The 15,382-nt window shown below is 43.3% G+C and overlaps 2 protein-coding genes across 2 annotated transcripts; one reads left to right on the forward strand and one right to left on the reverse strand.

Annotated features, from left to right (window-relative positions):
* Positions 1 to 1,195: 1,195 nt before the first annotated feature.
* On the reverse strand, positions 1,196 to 11,107 carry klc2 (kinesin light chain 2). The gene is made up of 14 exons (XM_086024655.1): positions 11,001 to 11,107; positions 9,287 to 9,532; positions 8,873 to 9,215; positions 6,770 to 6,986; positions 6,456 to 6,645; positions 5,187 to 5,360; positions 5,007 to 5,106; positions 4,059 to 4,108; positions 3,922 to 3,989; positions 3,499 to 3,607; positions 3,283 to 3,423; positions 2,192 to 2,316; positions 2,014 to 2,071; positions 1,196 to 1,756 (listed from the first exon to the last, which is right to left on the reverse strand). Exons 2-14 carry the CDS (start codon positions 9,512 to 9,514, stop codon positions 1,673 to 1,675), a joined length of 1,887 nt encoding a protein of 628 aa, XP_085880781.1. The 5' UTR covers positions 9,515 to 9,532; positions 11,001 to 11,107; the 3' UTR covers positions 1,196 to 1,672.
* Positions 11,108 to 12,003: 896 nt separating this feature from the next.
* On the forward strand, positions 12,004 to 15,263 carry wdr55 (WD repeat domain 55). Its single transcript, XM_086021218.1, has 4 exons — positions 12,004 to 12,553; positions 13,242 to 13,348; positions 13,424 to 13,693; positions 14,569 to 15,263. Exons 1-4 carry the CDS (start codon positions 12,047 to 12,049, stop codon positions 14,891 to 14,893), a joined length of 1,209 nt encoding a protein of 402 aa, XP_085877344.1. The 5' UTR covers positions 12,004 to 12,046; the 3' UTR covers positions 14,894 to 15,263.
* The last annotated feature ends 119 nt before the right edge of the window (positions 15,264 to 15,382 follow it).

Below are 15,382 nucleotides of genomic sequence, written 5' to 3' on the forward strand. Positions count from 1 at the left end.
TCCTGGTAAGATCTATTCGGGGGTGCTGGAGAGGAGTTTTGTGGACTTCACCCGTGTACCCCGGGGGATGTTATGGGGGGCGCTCCGGGAGCATGGGGTATCGGATGCCACAGTACGGGCCGGTGTCAGAGTTGGGGCGGCATTGCCGGCAGTACGTCGAAGGGTAACGGTTGGACTCGGCCAAGGCTGCCCTTTGAATCTGTTCATAACGTTTATGAGACAGATTTTATAGGAGCAGCACTGAGAGGAGCCCCCCCCCCGAGGACGACCCCCCTGACAAGCTGTCTTCTGGTGGCTCGGGAATGCCTCAGGATCCCCCAGGATGAGCTGGATGAAGGGAGTAGGGCAGGGGTCAACAAGTCCGGTCCTCAAGGTCGCCTATCCTGCATGTTTTCCCATCTCTCCCTGCTGCAACACACCTGTTTCAAATGATCGGGATCGTTATCGTCTGAAAAGCTTGCCGATGAGCTGATCATTTCAATGGTCCCTGGACTAGGGAGAGGGAAGTCTGGGCTTCCCTGTTTAAGCTGTTGTCCCCGCGACGCAACCTCGGGTAAGCAGAAGAGAATGATGATTATGATGGTATGTTTGAGTAAAATGAACATTTTTGGTCTTATTTTAACTACTGATAACATGCAATTGCAATTACTGTCATTTAGAACATTTATTTGCAGAAAATAGTTAGAATACCAAAAAAAAGGTCCAGGTTTCAATTACTTCCAAAGCTGTATATAAATACATTTCAAATAAGTTGGCTACATTAACTTATACGATAAAAAGTAATTTATTCATTTATCTAAATTATCGTAAAGACATGTAATTACCGTATACATTTAACAATGTTTCAGTATGAATATTACTCAAATTACAATCAAATATGAATGTAATACAATTTTATAAAAAAAAAAAAACATTTTACCTTAAATGTTCTGTAATCTGCTTAAAAAATCTAATGAAAAGTCAAGTTACAGTCTAATTTTAAATACCCATTTATTTGTTAAATTACTTCATCAATTTTATTTTTGAGAGACTTCTGTTAACTTTAACGTTCTTAAAAACTTTTTTCACCTCTTCCGCTAGTGACCTGGCCCATCTGTTGATTTAAAAAATACAACCTGACTCTTGAGCACAAAATCAAGCCTCGTGCGTGCTTTCGCTAGCGTCGGCTTGCAAACAAACAACTGCACTGTCCGGGTACATGTTTATTCATTTATTGAAGCATCTTCAAGCACGTTTATTGATTCGTGGAAACATTTTGGTCAACAATGTTTCTGGTAAATGGCTAGAAGTACTAATCTGATTGGATTCAATTGTGCGACATTCATTAAGGTGCTACAACTGGACACCAACAAGCACTAGCTGTCCCTGTCCCGAAGCCACGCCCACATTCTAAACAACCAATCACTGTAGAGCAGGTGCCGTCACGCGTCACGACGGGAAGCGAGCGACTAATCATAGCGACGTGGTGAATGACGACGCATCGCCGTGGCAACACGCGGGCCTCGTCGCTGATGTTCATGCTACAGTTTGCGTCATGAGGCGTTTATGTTCACATGCTGAGTGGGAATGTACAACAGTGACGCGGCGTCTGACGTGTTGACGAAACAAAAAAAAACGACAACAAAAAAGCGAGCTTTATGTGTGCGACCTGAGCTCCGCCTCCTGGCTGCATCTAGCCAATCAGGGAGTTGCGTCTAGTGAGGTCCACGTTGCTGGCGCTGAGTCCCCGACAGTCCGACAGACCCGAATTGGCATCCTAAAAAGATGAGAAAAATCTTCGTTTCAGTAGTGTGTGACCGAAAACTCTTTTTCACTTGTGTATGAGATTTTCAGTGCTGTATGTGAGAGCAATTAAATGTCTACGCATTCCAGTTGCGTGAGAGCATTTCAGTAGTGTGTGTGTGAGTGTTACTGTTGTGTATGAATCATTTTTTGTCATTATTGTAATGTCATTTTTTTTTTCCGGATTTGTTGCGTGTCCCTAATGGTCCTTCATGGAGCTGGCGTGCTCACCTGCGCCGTCTCCTCGGCGCTCTTGTTAAGGAAGTTGAGGGAGCTGGCTCTCTTCATTCTGGGGAATAGAAAAAAAACAACAACAAAAAAAAAACAGCATCAAGCCCAATGCTGGTCCTCGTAATGGCTGTGGTCTGCTAGCTTGCTATGCTAGCTGCGTTTGTGCTAGCTGGCCCACCCTGGGTTGCGCGGCTCTTGCGGGCCGCTGCCTTGGAGCTTCTTGACCAGCATCTCGCTGCTCCTCCTCAGGGCATCGCGGATCTTCCCGAAGGAGCCGCTGCGCCGAAGGGAGCCGCTGCCGTCCTACGGGAAGGCCACATCCACCTTTTGGCTATGTGCGTTTGAATTGTTTCGGTAGCGCGAGAGAGCGTTTCAGTACATTGTGCGAGAATTGTGGTGTTTGATAGCATGTGTGCGCAAATAACTGTGTGTGAGAGCGTGTTTCAGCACAGTGAAAGAATCCATATGAGCAAATCATTTTTTAATAGTGTGTACGTGAGCGTTTCAGTAGTACTCTATTTGACATTGTTTTGGTTGTGTGTAAGAGCAATAGTACGGTGGAAAAAATTTTTTTTTGGGTGGTCTGTGTAAGCCAGGCTTAGAATAGTTTGGGATTTTTAATGATCGTTAGTGTTGTTTTTTTAAATTGAATTAGTTTTGATTAGCTTTTAGAGCAGGTTTGGTAGTCTCTGTTAGTTTTATTTATTTGTTTTTTAAATTAAGTTTTAGTATTTGGTTAATATATGGAATATTTGTGGAGTGCAAGATAAAAAAAACAAAATTCACAAAGTGTTGCGTAATAAAGTAAACTGCAATTTTCAAATGACTATTTGACCTTCCTTGTTCTGTCCGGACGTCGGACGTACAGCAATACTGAAATCAACCCATTTCAAAAGAATCCATTAAAAAAAAGGCTTTTTTCACCATAATTACAGTTTTAGTTAGTTTCATAAACGTAAACTGTGATTTTAGTTTCAATTTTTTTTCCAACCATTTCCGTTTTAGTTATGTATTGTTTTTTTGTGAACGAGAAGAATTTTGGTGCGAGCGTTCCACTAGTGTTTATGTGACATTGTTTCGGCGTCAGTATGTGTGAGAGCCCGTTTGAGTAGTGCTAAAGGAGGAGAACATGTTGTATTACGACGTAAGGTCGAATCATAATGCTCCAGCGTGTAGAGCAAGTCGGTAGTGCGCGTGAATGATTTTTCATTCAGTGGAGTCTTTGAGTTCGCGCGCGCAATTGTTCGGCCTGAAGCGTGAGGGACTGACCCCGTTCCACTCGGCAGAGTCGTCTGCCTCGCTCTCCCCTCGGGGCGCGCCGCAGCTGCTCCCGCCCTCCCTGCCGTGACGGCGCTCTCCTCCGTCCTTGAGGAGCTCCACCACCTTGCTTTGGTTGATGGCGTCGAAGCCCTGAGGACACGCATGCGCCCATGCGGTCAAATCAACTCGAAGCGCTTTGCCGGGAGGCGTATCATTGCTACTTACCTGCTTGCGGGATTTGCTGGCGCACTCCTCCAGCGTTTCGGCTGCCTCAAGTTTACCCTGTCGGCGGTAGAGGGCGCCCAGACTCTTGAGGGTGGTGTTGACTGTGGGGCTGTGACAAGAAAAACATTTTTTTTTTTTTTCCCGAGAGCACTTTTCAAATGTGGTTGTGCACTCTACAAGAAAACATTGACAAAATATCAAAAATTAAATATGTACATCCCGAATTGGTCGGCATTCACATGACAAGTAAATATTAGGGCTCGACCAATGCAGATTTTTTTTAGGCCGATGCCAATTGTTGGCAGACAAAAATTCAGATAATCGATTAAACGGCTGAGTATTTTTTCATAAACATGTAATGAACAAAAACAATATATATTTTTTTTTGGTACATTTTTTTTTTTTGGTACATCAGCCACTCACCTGTCCACCTTGCACGCCTTGTACCAGCTGCCGTACTCCGTGTATGGCCCCGCCTCCTTCCGCTTGCCCTGGCCAGCAAAACCAAACATGACTCATCTTTTTTCAACTCGCCGCCTCATTGTGAAGTGTCAGCCCACCTTGCTCTCTTCTCGCTCCTCGGCGTGCATCCAAATGGGCTTGTTGTCATCTGCCAGACACACACAAACACACGCACACACGCACACAACCTTTTTTACATGCTTGTACAGTCGAATTGCGTCTCTCCAAAGTCTTCTGATAAAGCACTCACACGAACCGAAAAACTTCACAAAGACAAAACAAGAAAACTCACATCAACCGAAAACCAACCCACCAAATATTCTTGACACCCAAAAACCTCAACAGTTTTTCCTAGTGTGTATGAGAATATTTTGGGTGAGTGGGAACATCTTTTTTTGTATTTCAAATGAGAGGGTTTCTGTTGTGTGTGAGGTGTATGGGAGGTGATTTATTTTATTGTGCATTTGAGGTTTTGGTTGCACAAGTTAAGTTTTTTGGTATGCCTTAAAGCGGAAGTCAATCCAAACCTATTTTTTTCAAGAATATGTTCCCAGCAGGCCCACTAGTTGAAACACGGCATTCTGATTAATTTTGCGTTTGTGGAATATAAATTAAGCAACAAAATGCACTTGTTTTAGCCATCTCTGGGGGCGGCCATTTTGTCTTCCGTCGACTGAAAATGACATCACAACTGCTCACAATGACCAATCACGGCTGACCTGTTTTCTGAATTTGAGCCATGATTGGTCGTTGTGAGCAGTTGTGATGTCATTTTCAGTCAACAGAAGACAAAATGGCTGCCCCCAGAGATGGCTAAAAAACGAGTGGATTAACACTTATTCCACAAAGGCAAAATTAATCAAGAATGCCGTGTTTCAACTAGTGGGCCAACTGGGAACATATTCTTGAAAAGAATATGTTTGGGTTGAGGTTTTTTTTTAGTGCGTGAGTTTTTGGCATTTGAGAGGTGGGAGTTGGAGAGGTTTTGGGGTGTATGAGAGTTTTTGTTGTCTCTCGGTCCCAAAGTGTTTGAGAAGGCGACTTACTATTAACGGAGCCAAAGTCGCGCTCGTGCGCTCGGGTCAGGATGTCCTTGTAGAGCGTCTCGGCGTCCTTGAACTTGCCCTGCTTGAGGTAGCACGTGGCCTGCGGGCGACACACGCAGCGGCCTCACTCCAAACCGGGACGAAAAGAAGAAGAAGAAAAGCAGAAGGGCGCAACCCCACCAGGTTGTTTTTGGTCTTGGCCACGTTGGGGTCATCGGCACCCAGCTTGGACTGGTAGATCTCCAAGGCGCGGCGGTAGTAGTACTCCACCTCGGTGTACTTGGCCTGGTTCTGGCACAGCAGGGCCAGGTTGTTGAGCTGCTTGGCCACGTCCGGGTGGTACTTGCCCAGCACCTGCAGCCGCATGGACTGCAATGAATGCGTGAGTCCTCACAAAGACTCGCATACATATTTTTTTTCAAGAATTTGTTCTATGCAAGCCCACTAGTTGAAAGAAGGCATTCTGATAAATATTGCGTTTGTGGAATAAGAGTTAATCCACTAGTTTTTAGCCATCTCTGGGGGCGGCCATTTTGTCACTTCTGTCGACTGAAAATGACATCACAACTGCTCAGGGCTGAGGTAAAGACCAATCGCGGCTGACCTGTTTTCTGAATCTGAGCCGTGATTGGTCGTTGTGAGCAGTTGTGATGTCATTTTCAGTCGACAGAAGTGACAAAATGGCCGCCCCCAGAGACGGCTAAAACGAGGGCAATTTTCTGCTTAATTTTGTGTTTGTAGAATATGAATTTAGCAACAAAATCCACCCGTTTTTAGCCATCTCTGGTGGCGGCCATTTTGTCACTTCTGTCGACTGAAAATGACATCACAACTGCTCAGGGCTCAGGTAACAACCAATCACGGCTGACCTGTTTTCTGAAGTTTTCAGTCAACAGAAGTGACAAAATGGCTGCCCCCTGAAATGGCTAAAAACAAGTGCATTTTGTTGCTTAATTCATATCCTACAAACACAAAATTAAGCAGCAAAATTGCCCTCGTTTTTAGCCATCTCCGGGGCGGCCATTTTGTCACTTCTGTCGACTGAAAATGAGAACACAACTGCTCAGGGCTCAGGTAACAACCAATCACGGCTGACCTGTTTTCTGAAATTTTCAGTCGACAGAAGTGACAAAATGGCTGCCCCCTGAAATGGCTAAAAACGAGTGCATTTTGCTGCTTAACTCATATTTAATATAAATTAATATCGCAATATTAATCAGAATGCTGCGTTTCAACTAGTGGGCCTGCTTGGAACATGTTCTTGAAAATGGGTTTGGGTTGATTTCCACTTTAAGTCGGGAACTACATCCTCAAAACTGCTGCGTTAAAAATATCCCTTTATGGTTTAAAAAAAACAACAAAAAAAATCAACAGTTTTAAGGGTGTTCTGTAGTGGCTAGGGAGCAATTCCCAACAAAGTCCACGCGACGCGAGACAGGCGGTCCCTACCTTCTCGCGGATCTCCAGGGCGCGCTTGCACAGAGGCTCGGCCTCCTTGTACTTGCCCCTCTTGCCGTAGAGGACAGCCAGGTTGTTGAGGGTGGCCGCCACCGCCGGGTGGTCCTTGCCCAGCGTCTTCTCTCTGATGGCCAAGGCGTCATTAAGGAGGTGCGCCGCTTCTTTGTACTTGTTCTGGTCCCTGAAAACACAGGACGTGGCCTTAAGTCACAGGTGCTATAATCAAAGTCCCTACATAGTGTGTTAGGGAGGTCTCATTCCAAAATGAACTCATTTTTTCCCCCCTCTCCTCTCTATTGGGGCACCTGTAGACGAGAGCCAGGATATTGAGCATGGTGGCCACGTCGGGGTGATCGTGTCCCGACGTCTTCTCCAGGTCCTCCAAGGCCTGCTTGCACAGCGGCACGGCCACCTCGTAGCGGCCCTGCGAGGCGTACTGGATCACCAGGTTGTGGAGCGTCCGCAGGCGGGCCGGGATTTCGTAACCGCCCTGTTGCGCCGCCACGTCGCCGCTCGGCTGAGCTGCGGGGAAACCGGACCATTAGGCAAGGAGATTTTGACTTTATGAGCGTGCGGCAGGGAACCATCAAGTTTTTAGGCTTTATTTCACTTTATCAACTGCTTGGGCTCATCTTTGATCTCCAAGTTTATTTGTTATACTGCTGAGGAAGGTTAGAATAGGGTATGCTGCTTCACTTCGTTGGGTTTATGGTTCTGGAAATGCTCAGCAAACATGCACCTGAAGACTTTGGTCTAATGGGGGACTACAAGGTCTTGGATATATTTTGGTTCAGAACCGTTCAGAGTTTGGTAGGCTGACAGTAATTCATTTCTGATGTGGTCCAGTTTCCTATCCCCAGTAAAAATGCAAAATCTGAATTCTGCACAAGTTGCAGCTGTCAGAGGATTTTTGTTTTTTTCCAGACCAACAAAACCCTTTTTAAAAATAGTCCAAACTACTTAAAGCTGAAGTCAACCCCAAACCTTTCTTGTAATATGTTCTATGCAATCCAACTAGTCTAAACTTGATATTCTAATTAAGATTGTGTTTGTGAAATACGAATTAAGCAGCAAAATCCACCTGTTTTCATCCATCTCAGGGGGCGGACATTTTGTCACGTGCTGTCGACTGAAAATGACATCACAGTTGCTCAGGGCTCAGGTAACAGCCAATCACAGCTCAGCTTCAGAAAACAGGTGAGCCGTGATTGGTCGTGCGCAACTGTGATGTCATTTTCAGTCAACAGAAGTGACAAAATGGCCGCCCTGTGAGATGGGTAAAAACAGGTGGATTTTGCTTCGTAACTCATTCCACAAACACAATTGCAATCAAAACGCCGTGTTTAGACTAATGGTGGCGGATACAACATATTATTGTAAAGAAAATTTTGGGGTTGATTTCTCATTAAGGGGAACACACAAATGAGCTTTTGTATGTGTTTTTTGGAGACATTTGATTCTAGAGATGCCCTTCAGCTGATAATAAGCAGGCGAATTTACTTGTCTTTTCACAGTCCAGCCATTCAATCCCAGGAACTTTTTTTATATTTTTTTGAATTTTTTTCAAATGCTAGGGTAAAAGAGGTTCTGAAAATGTCTGACAGTGAATGAGTTAAATGCACTACTTTTGTCTGTATGAGGCTCCTCAATCGACTTCAACAAAGTTCCTTGATCTAGAGATAGACCGATATGCTTTTTTCAGGGCCGATACTGATTATTAGTAGTCAAGGAGACCGATAACCGATATTTGGAGCCGATATTCATTTTCAGTAAAAAGGGAAATATTGGCATCAAAATCTAAAGAAAAATTTACTCTTAACTTTGTTGCGACGTCTTTAAACATGTTTATTGAACAATATTTCAGGTTTGTATAATGTTGATTTTATTTAGATTTTTTTATTTTTATTTTTTTTAATTATTATTTCGAGAAATCTCTCTTATAAAATTCTAACAAAATGTTCAGGGAGCACCCGGGGTTGTCAGCATGTCTTAAAAAGGATAAATGAAAACTTTAAACAATAGCTCCATGTAGTTTTCTACAGTAAATGAAAATTTCAAAATGTCAGAAATGCTAAACTTTCACATATCTTTGTTTTGATTTATATACAGTTTTAAATTGATTTATTATCGGTCAGCAGAGTTTAAAGAAAAAAGGCTGATGCCGGTATTCGTCAAAAAGCCAAATATCGGTGCTGATGATCGGCCCGGCCGATAATCGGTCCATCCCTGTCATAAAGTAATACTCAACACAAGACCAGACCAACGGTACGAATGTTTTGAGGTGGTATTACTTGCTGTGAAAAGTTAAGAGAACGTGTGGTTAGGGAGTGATTCCGAACATAAGCTTAGCTGGCGCTTTTAAGGTTCAGGTCAGGGTGGATAATGACACAAAAACCAGCGGCCACAACCTGCCCCGTGGTCGTCGTCGTTGGGGAACAAGTCATCCAGACTGTCCTTGGACGTCTCCCCGCCCGAGCTTTGGTTCTTGTCGTCAGCGGGCGAGGTGGCGGCGGCGGCGGCGGCGACGGCGTCGTCGTCATCCAGCTTCTTGATCTGGTTCATAAACTCCAGGTGCTTCTTCTCCTCCTCCAGCTGCGCCACGCTCTGCTCGCTGCGCTGCAGCTTGTGCTGCGTGGCCGCCAGCTCGTCGCGCAGCCACTGGTTCTCCTGACACAGGCGCCGCACCTGAGCGCGCAGCTTCTGCTTCTCAGACTCCACCGCGCTCAGGTGGCTCGACAGAGCGATGATCACCTGCAACGCCAGGCGGGTGCTCAGCTTCATGGCGGACGTGCGGAGGGAAACAAAACGGCGTCTCACGTTACCTGAGCTTCCCCCAAGCCCAGCTCGATGGCCTCCATGCTCTTGCGCAGCACGCCGGACTTTTCCTGCACGGCCGGCGGCTGGGCGCAGTCCAGAAGCGAGTTGAGGAGCTGGGCGTGCTCGCCGCGCAGCGTCTCCAAGCCCTGCATGACGGCCTTGGTGTTGACCACGATCTCGTCCTGGCTCAGACGCTCCAGGGCTTCTTCTCGGGGGTACACCATGGTGGACATGGCCAGCTCGCATCAACACTTGCAAAAAAAAAAAAAAAATGCAAATAAAATCAATCGGAAATAAATGTCAGGCTGCTTCAAGGGTAGGGGTGAGATTCCATACGCATCTCCATACGCGGGGTGCGATACCAGTCGTGCCAAATCGTTCCACTTTCAAATAAACCGTCCTTGAATCGTATCGAACCCCAAGTCCATGTATCAAATATGTAAAGGGCTGTTATTCAATATGCATCTTGATACACGGAATATTGTTTTTTTTAAATAGGTTTTTACAGAATATATGTGTTCCCCCACATATTCGCCATTATTTGTGGGATGAATAATCAGCTGTTTTTTTTTTTTTTTAACCTATTCTACATTACTAGCTACAAAAAATTACCCATTGTCCAGTTTAGGGCTGAATGGAATTCAAATCAACATCGCAGTGTAGTACAACATAATTTTCTAATCGCAAAGGCTGCAATTTAAAAAAAAACAACAACCTCTGCTTCATTTTGTCAGTCAGTAGGCTTTATTTTTTATGTAATTATGTATATTTTACAGATTTAGTGATAAAGTGTCTACTCTAGATAAATTCAGTGCTTCAGAAGTGCATTTCATATGTTTACATATCATTGTTTAATGAAAAGTTGAAGTGCTAAAGCCACAGATTATTGTTGTATTCCGATTTGTGACTTGCTTATTCATGTTCACGCCACACTCGTTTGGTTGAATTTTGTGAAGTTTTCGTAATGAAAGCTTAAAAGACTGCAAGTCAAAGTATTTAGTAAGTTAACAATCGTAATCGAAATACATAAAGTCTTTCATATTCGAGTTTCATTTGCCTTTATTTCAGCGTAAGGATATTGTAATACATATTAATTTATTGCTTGTGTTAGTCATAAACACATGGCAAGGGGACCTTGACAAAAACAATAATTGTCTACGTAAAATCGTCTAAAATCGCAACGGCGATCTTGAGGAAAACAGCGAGACTTCCTGCTCCATTCCACAAAAGATGACGTTAGGTTCATTGACGACTCTAAAGTGACCTTAGGTGTGAATAGAAATGTTTGTCTATGTGCCCTGATGTTTGGCTGGCGACCAGTTTAGCGTGTCTCGCCCAAAGTCAGCTGGGATGAGCTCCAGCTCACCTGCTAATGAGGACAAGTGCTACACATTGATGGATGGATGCCGAAAATGACTCCTTCAAAACATCATACAGGGGTTGTCTGGAAGCGTCACTTTTGACCGTCTGCTACGTCATTCCGCACCTGGCCGCAATGCACCACTCGGCTTCACTGACACGCACAACAGAACCAGCTGATGACAGGACGGACGTCATCGAACCGGACTTGGCCGCCATTTCATTATTACGCTGCCTCCATCCTCGCCTCAGGGACTCAGAACAAGTGCATACTCCCGAAACGTTTTTCTTTGAGGCGTAGGTTTCTCGAGAATATGCCCCGTTTCCTGCGTTGGACTGGAAAAGGGAGAAGGTACAAACCTGCATGGAACAATCCCGGCGAACAAAGCCGCGATGTTGCGATGAGCCGCAGCGAACCCGAACACACTCGCGTCAAGTTCCACTCACGTCACACAAAAGCCACTTCCGGAGTATTTCAACATTAAAGTGACTGACGAACGCAACATAAGTATTAAAAGTCCCGAGAAAATACACTCATCAGCGTCAAGCTCATTAACTGTACACTTTTTTATGAGATATTTTATTTTTCATAGGACATGACATTAAAAATATTCCAGCAAAATATACAACTTGTATAATTTATTTTGGGCCAAGTAGTAACTAACGTTGGCTATTGGCACAATTCTGTGGAGGACCAAAACAGCCAAAATCAAAAATAAATCAAAGTGAAAATAAAACCAAATACAAAAAAATATATAATTGAAATAAATCAATAAATCATAAATACATTTATATTTAACTGTATATATTATTTTTTTAAATAATTTTAAAAAATTATATATATATATATATATATATATATATATATATATATATGTATATATATATATATATATTTATATATATATTTTTTTTAATTATATTTTTTATTTACACTTTTATTTATTTATTTTTTATTTTGGCAGTTTCGTATGGAGGACTGACTTACATATAATCGTTGGTAATCAAATTCATTAATGACACATTTAATAATACATTTATTTAATTCCATATTTCATTAATAAATGAAACATTTGATTAATTAATGACACATTTATTTAATTATTTATTGGTGCATTTATTTGATTGATTTAATTCTATATTTAATTAATGAATGGAAAATTTTATTGGTTAATCATTTTTTAATCAAACATTTCATGGTGTATTTATTTGTTTCATTTTGGTTCAGTCCTCCATAGTCTGATGTTTCTGTGTCTTGTGCAGTGGGAGTTGCCCTGCAATAAGATTCACACTTCATACCAGTAGGTGGCAGTAACGTACATAAACTCTTTATTTTATCTTTTATTTTATTGGCAACTGCCATTAGACCACTCAGTAGAAGAAGAAACCAAGCAAATGAAAACATCATGGCGGCCTCCTCAGAGCACGCCGGAATACCTTCAACATCACAAACGGACGCAAATGCCGACCCCGCAAGTTCCGAATTCGAACCGGGAGGTTTGACTTCGGATGACGACCGAGACGACTCGGCCGAGCCGAGGATCCTGGACACCCCGCAGGACATTCGGCTTGAGGCGGTTGCCAACACGGTGGCCGTCCACCCGAGTCGAGACGTGCTGGTGTGCGGGGACGTGGACGGGGACGTGTACGCCTTCTCTTACTCGTGCACGGAGGGAGAGAACCGCGAGCTGTGGTCCTCCGGCCACCACCTCAAGTCCTGCCGCCAGGTGCGCTTCTCCGAGGACGGCGAGAAGCTCTACAGCGTCTCCAGGGACAAGGCTGTCCATATACTGGACGTGGAGAGAGGACGGCTGGTCACCAGGATCCGTGGCGCGCACGGCGCTCCCATCAATAGTCTGCTGCTAGTGGACGCCAACATCCTTGCGACTGGAGACGACGGAGGGACACTGAAGGTCAGCAGTGGATCTCAAACATTTTACACCAAGTAGTAACTGGCGTTGTGCTCAAGAACTAACCGAGAGCATGACAAGCCATTAAAAAATGACATGTTTGAACAGTTAAAGAGCATTGTCCCTTTAATTTTCTTTTACTACAGCCGACAGCTAAAAACATGAACATTTGTGCATGTAGTGCACTGTGTCAAAGCACTACATGCACAAATCTCGAATCGTATTCCCCCCCCCAACTCATTGCTTGCAAAAAATAAATGTATTTAAAAATATAAATTTGAAGAAGAGCCTGTTTAGTTGATTTGACATAAGCTAGAGCCAAACATACACGTCAGTTAAATAAATCCTCTTTCTAGAAATATTCCTCAAAACAAAAATGGTTTTCCTGATGTTACTTAGAGTTAACATTAGCTTACTTTGTGTTTACCACAAAGGTTACAGTCACAAGGGAACATTTGTTGTTTTACCAAGTGCTTCTCGTATTCATCGCATGAATGATATTGAAGAATAGCACATGGTCTTGACGGATGGAAAATCTAGAGTCCAGCAAGTGCAAGACTGAGACAAGACCCAGAGCAGTCTTGAGTGTTAGTGTTGAGTTTTTTTATGTATATATATCATGTATACCTCTGAAACGTGCGATACAGTTGGGGTTGACTGTACAAATAAAGTGCCGACTTCTTGTCCAAAGGTGTGGGACATGAGGAAAGGTTCAGCCATCATGGATTTGAAGCACCATGATGACTACATCAGTGACATAGCCGTGGACGAAGCCAAAAAGATCCTACTTACAGCCAGGTGAGGTCCGACACGACCGCTCTCTCGCTCGTTTGCAGACCAGCGCTAACCTCCTCTGCTGTGCCCCACTTTAAGTGGCGACGGCACCATGGGCGTCTTCAACATCAAGAGGCGGCGCTTCGAGTTACTGTCGGAGTACCAGAGCAGCGATTTGACCTCGGTGACGCTGATGAAGCGAGGCAAGAAAGTGATCTGCGGCTCTAGCGAAGGCACCATCTACATCTTCAACTGGAATGGCTTCGGCGCCACCAGCGATCGCTTCGCCCTACAAGCCGAGTCGGTGGACTGCATCGCCCCGGTCAACGACAGCATAATATGCGCAGCTTCCATTGATGGTTATATCCGGTCAGTTGGAACTGTTCGATAAATAAAAGTAAATGCCTGTTTACCCTTGAGGGGGGGGGGTCTGTTTCACACCCACTGGTATAAGTACAAATCTGCACTATAGAGTGACCATATAAAAGAAATAATACATGCTTTAAACACATTTAAACATATTAAAACAGTCTTAAATTTATTTAAACACACTTTTTAAAATATCTCTTAGCGCCTGTTCTCGTTCTCTTGCTTGCATTTTAGATCAAGAGGCAAACTGCGAATGCGACAAGCTGTTTATTTGTCAATCCCAGTTTCCAGTTTCATGTAAAATGGATCCATAAAACAAAATTGAATTGAACATTGCTTATTTAAACAAATAAATGTTCAACCAAACCATAGACGGTCATCTAATGAAAGTCAGCTAGCTAAATGTTAATACAAAAAAGTTGTTAACGGCCTAATGGAAATTAGCATATTGTAGATGTTTTGATCATTGTAAACCTTTGAACAGCTGCTACTTAAACGTTTGATTTTTAATTGATTGTACATTTCACCCCAAATAAACTTTAAACCATTACATTCAGTGTCGTACTACCAGTGCAGCAGCTGTAGCTAGCTCACGTTGACTTGTTTGCAGTGCTAACGCCAGCTTAGTACAGTATTGCTAGCACTGCTATTTTATTGAAGCTGGACAGCGTTCACTTAAACTACCGGTATCACAACTTCACACTTTCATTTATTGCACGGTATTATGAATGACTGCGTTTGAGAATTCTTTCTATCGCTAAAAAATATGAATTATTAGCGGGGTCAGGAACAATAAACCGCCATATAGCGGGGGTTAACTGAATCTCTCTTGCTACTCAGCATGTGTGTAACATTCTGTTGCTTTCTCTCATCAGAGCTATCAACATCCTCCCCAACCGCATCATAGGCTGCATCGGGCAGCACGTCGGTGAACCCGTTGAGGAGCTTGCCAAAAGCTGGGACTCTCACTTCCTGCTCAGTTGTGCCCACGACCAGCTCATCAAGTTCTGGGACATTTCATCATTAGCCACGACCACTGTCAATGAGTACCGCAAGAGAAAGAAGAAGGACGGCCGCATGAAATCGCTTTCCAAGAAAGCTTTCGGAGAGAGCAATTTTTTTTCGGGACTTGTTGAGGAGCCGCAGAAAAAGGAGGATGAAGACGAAGAAGTGGATGACAGCGACAGTGGCAGCGATTAAAAGTCAATCTTATGTTGTGAATGTTTGCAAAACTGCGCTGTAAATTAATGGTTAGCACATCCACATTTTTATACAGTTGACTTTTTATTTTTCTCACAATATTTTGCTTCTACTCCCTACATTTTAAGATAGATATCTGGGCTTTCTACTGCTTACTTTGTCAAAATAGGCATGGTATTTATGATGATGGCAAGAGAATTGTTTGTTTTTGGCTCGAGGAATGATTCATGGTGAATGTGTTGTGTCAGCCTAAAAATCTCCAGCTTCTGCCATTCTAAAAGTGTCTAATCTAAATGTTCTGTAGTTGTAATTTACAGTAAAAATGCATTTTACCTTTGTGAAACATGAGTACCTTAATTAAAAAAAAAAAACAACCTTTTGGCTGAATCAGTACTTCTACTTTACCAGAGTCGTTTTCTATACCAAGTATATCAAAACTTCTACACGTGTGATGTCTCTTATTTTCAGACTCTGAAATGAAAGACCAGT

This window comes from Filicampus tigris, chromosome 2, assembly GCF_054856515.1.
Source record: "Filicampus tigris isolate MCC_2025a chromosome 2, RoL_Ftig_1.0, whole genome shotgun sequence".
NCBI classification, from domain to species: Eukaryota; Metazoa; Chordata; class Actinopteri; order Syngnathiformes; family Syngnathidae; genus Filicampus; species Filicampus tigris.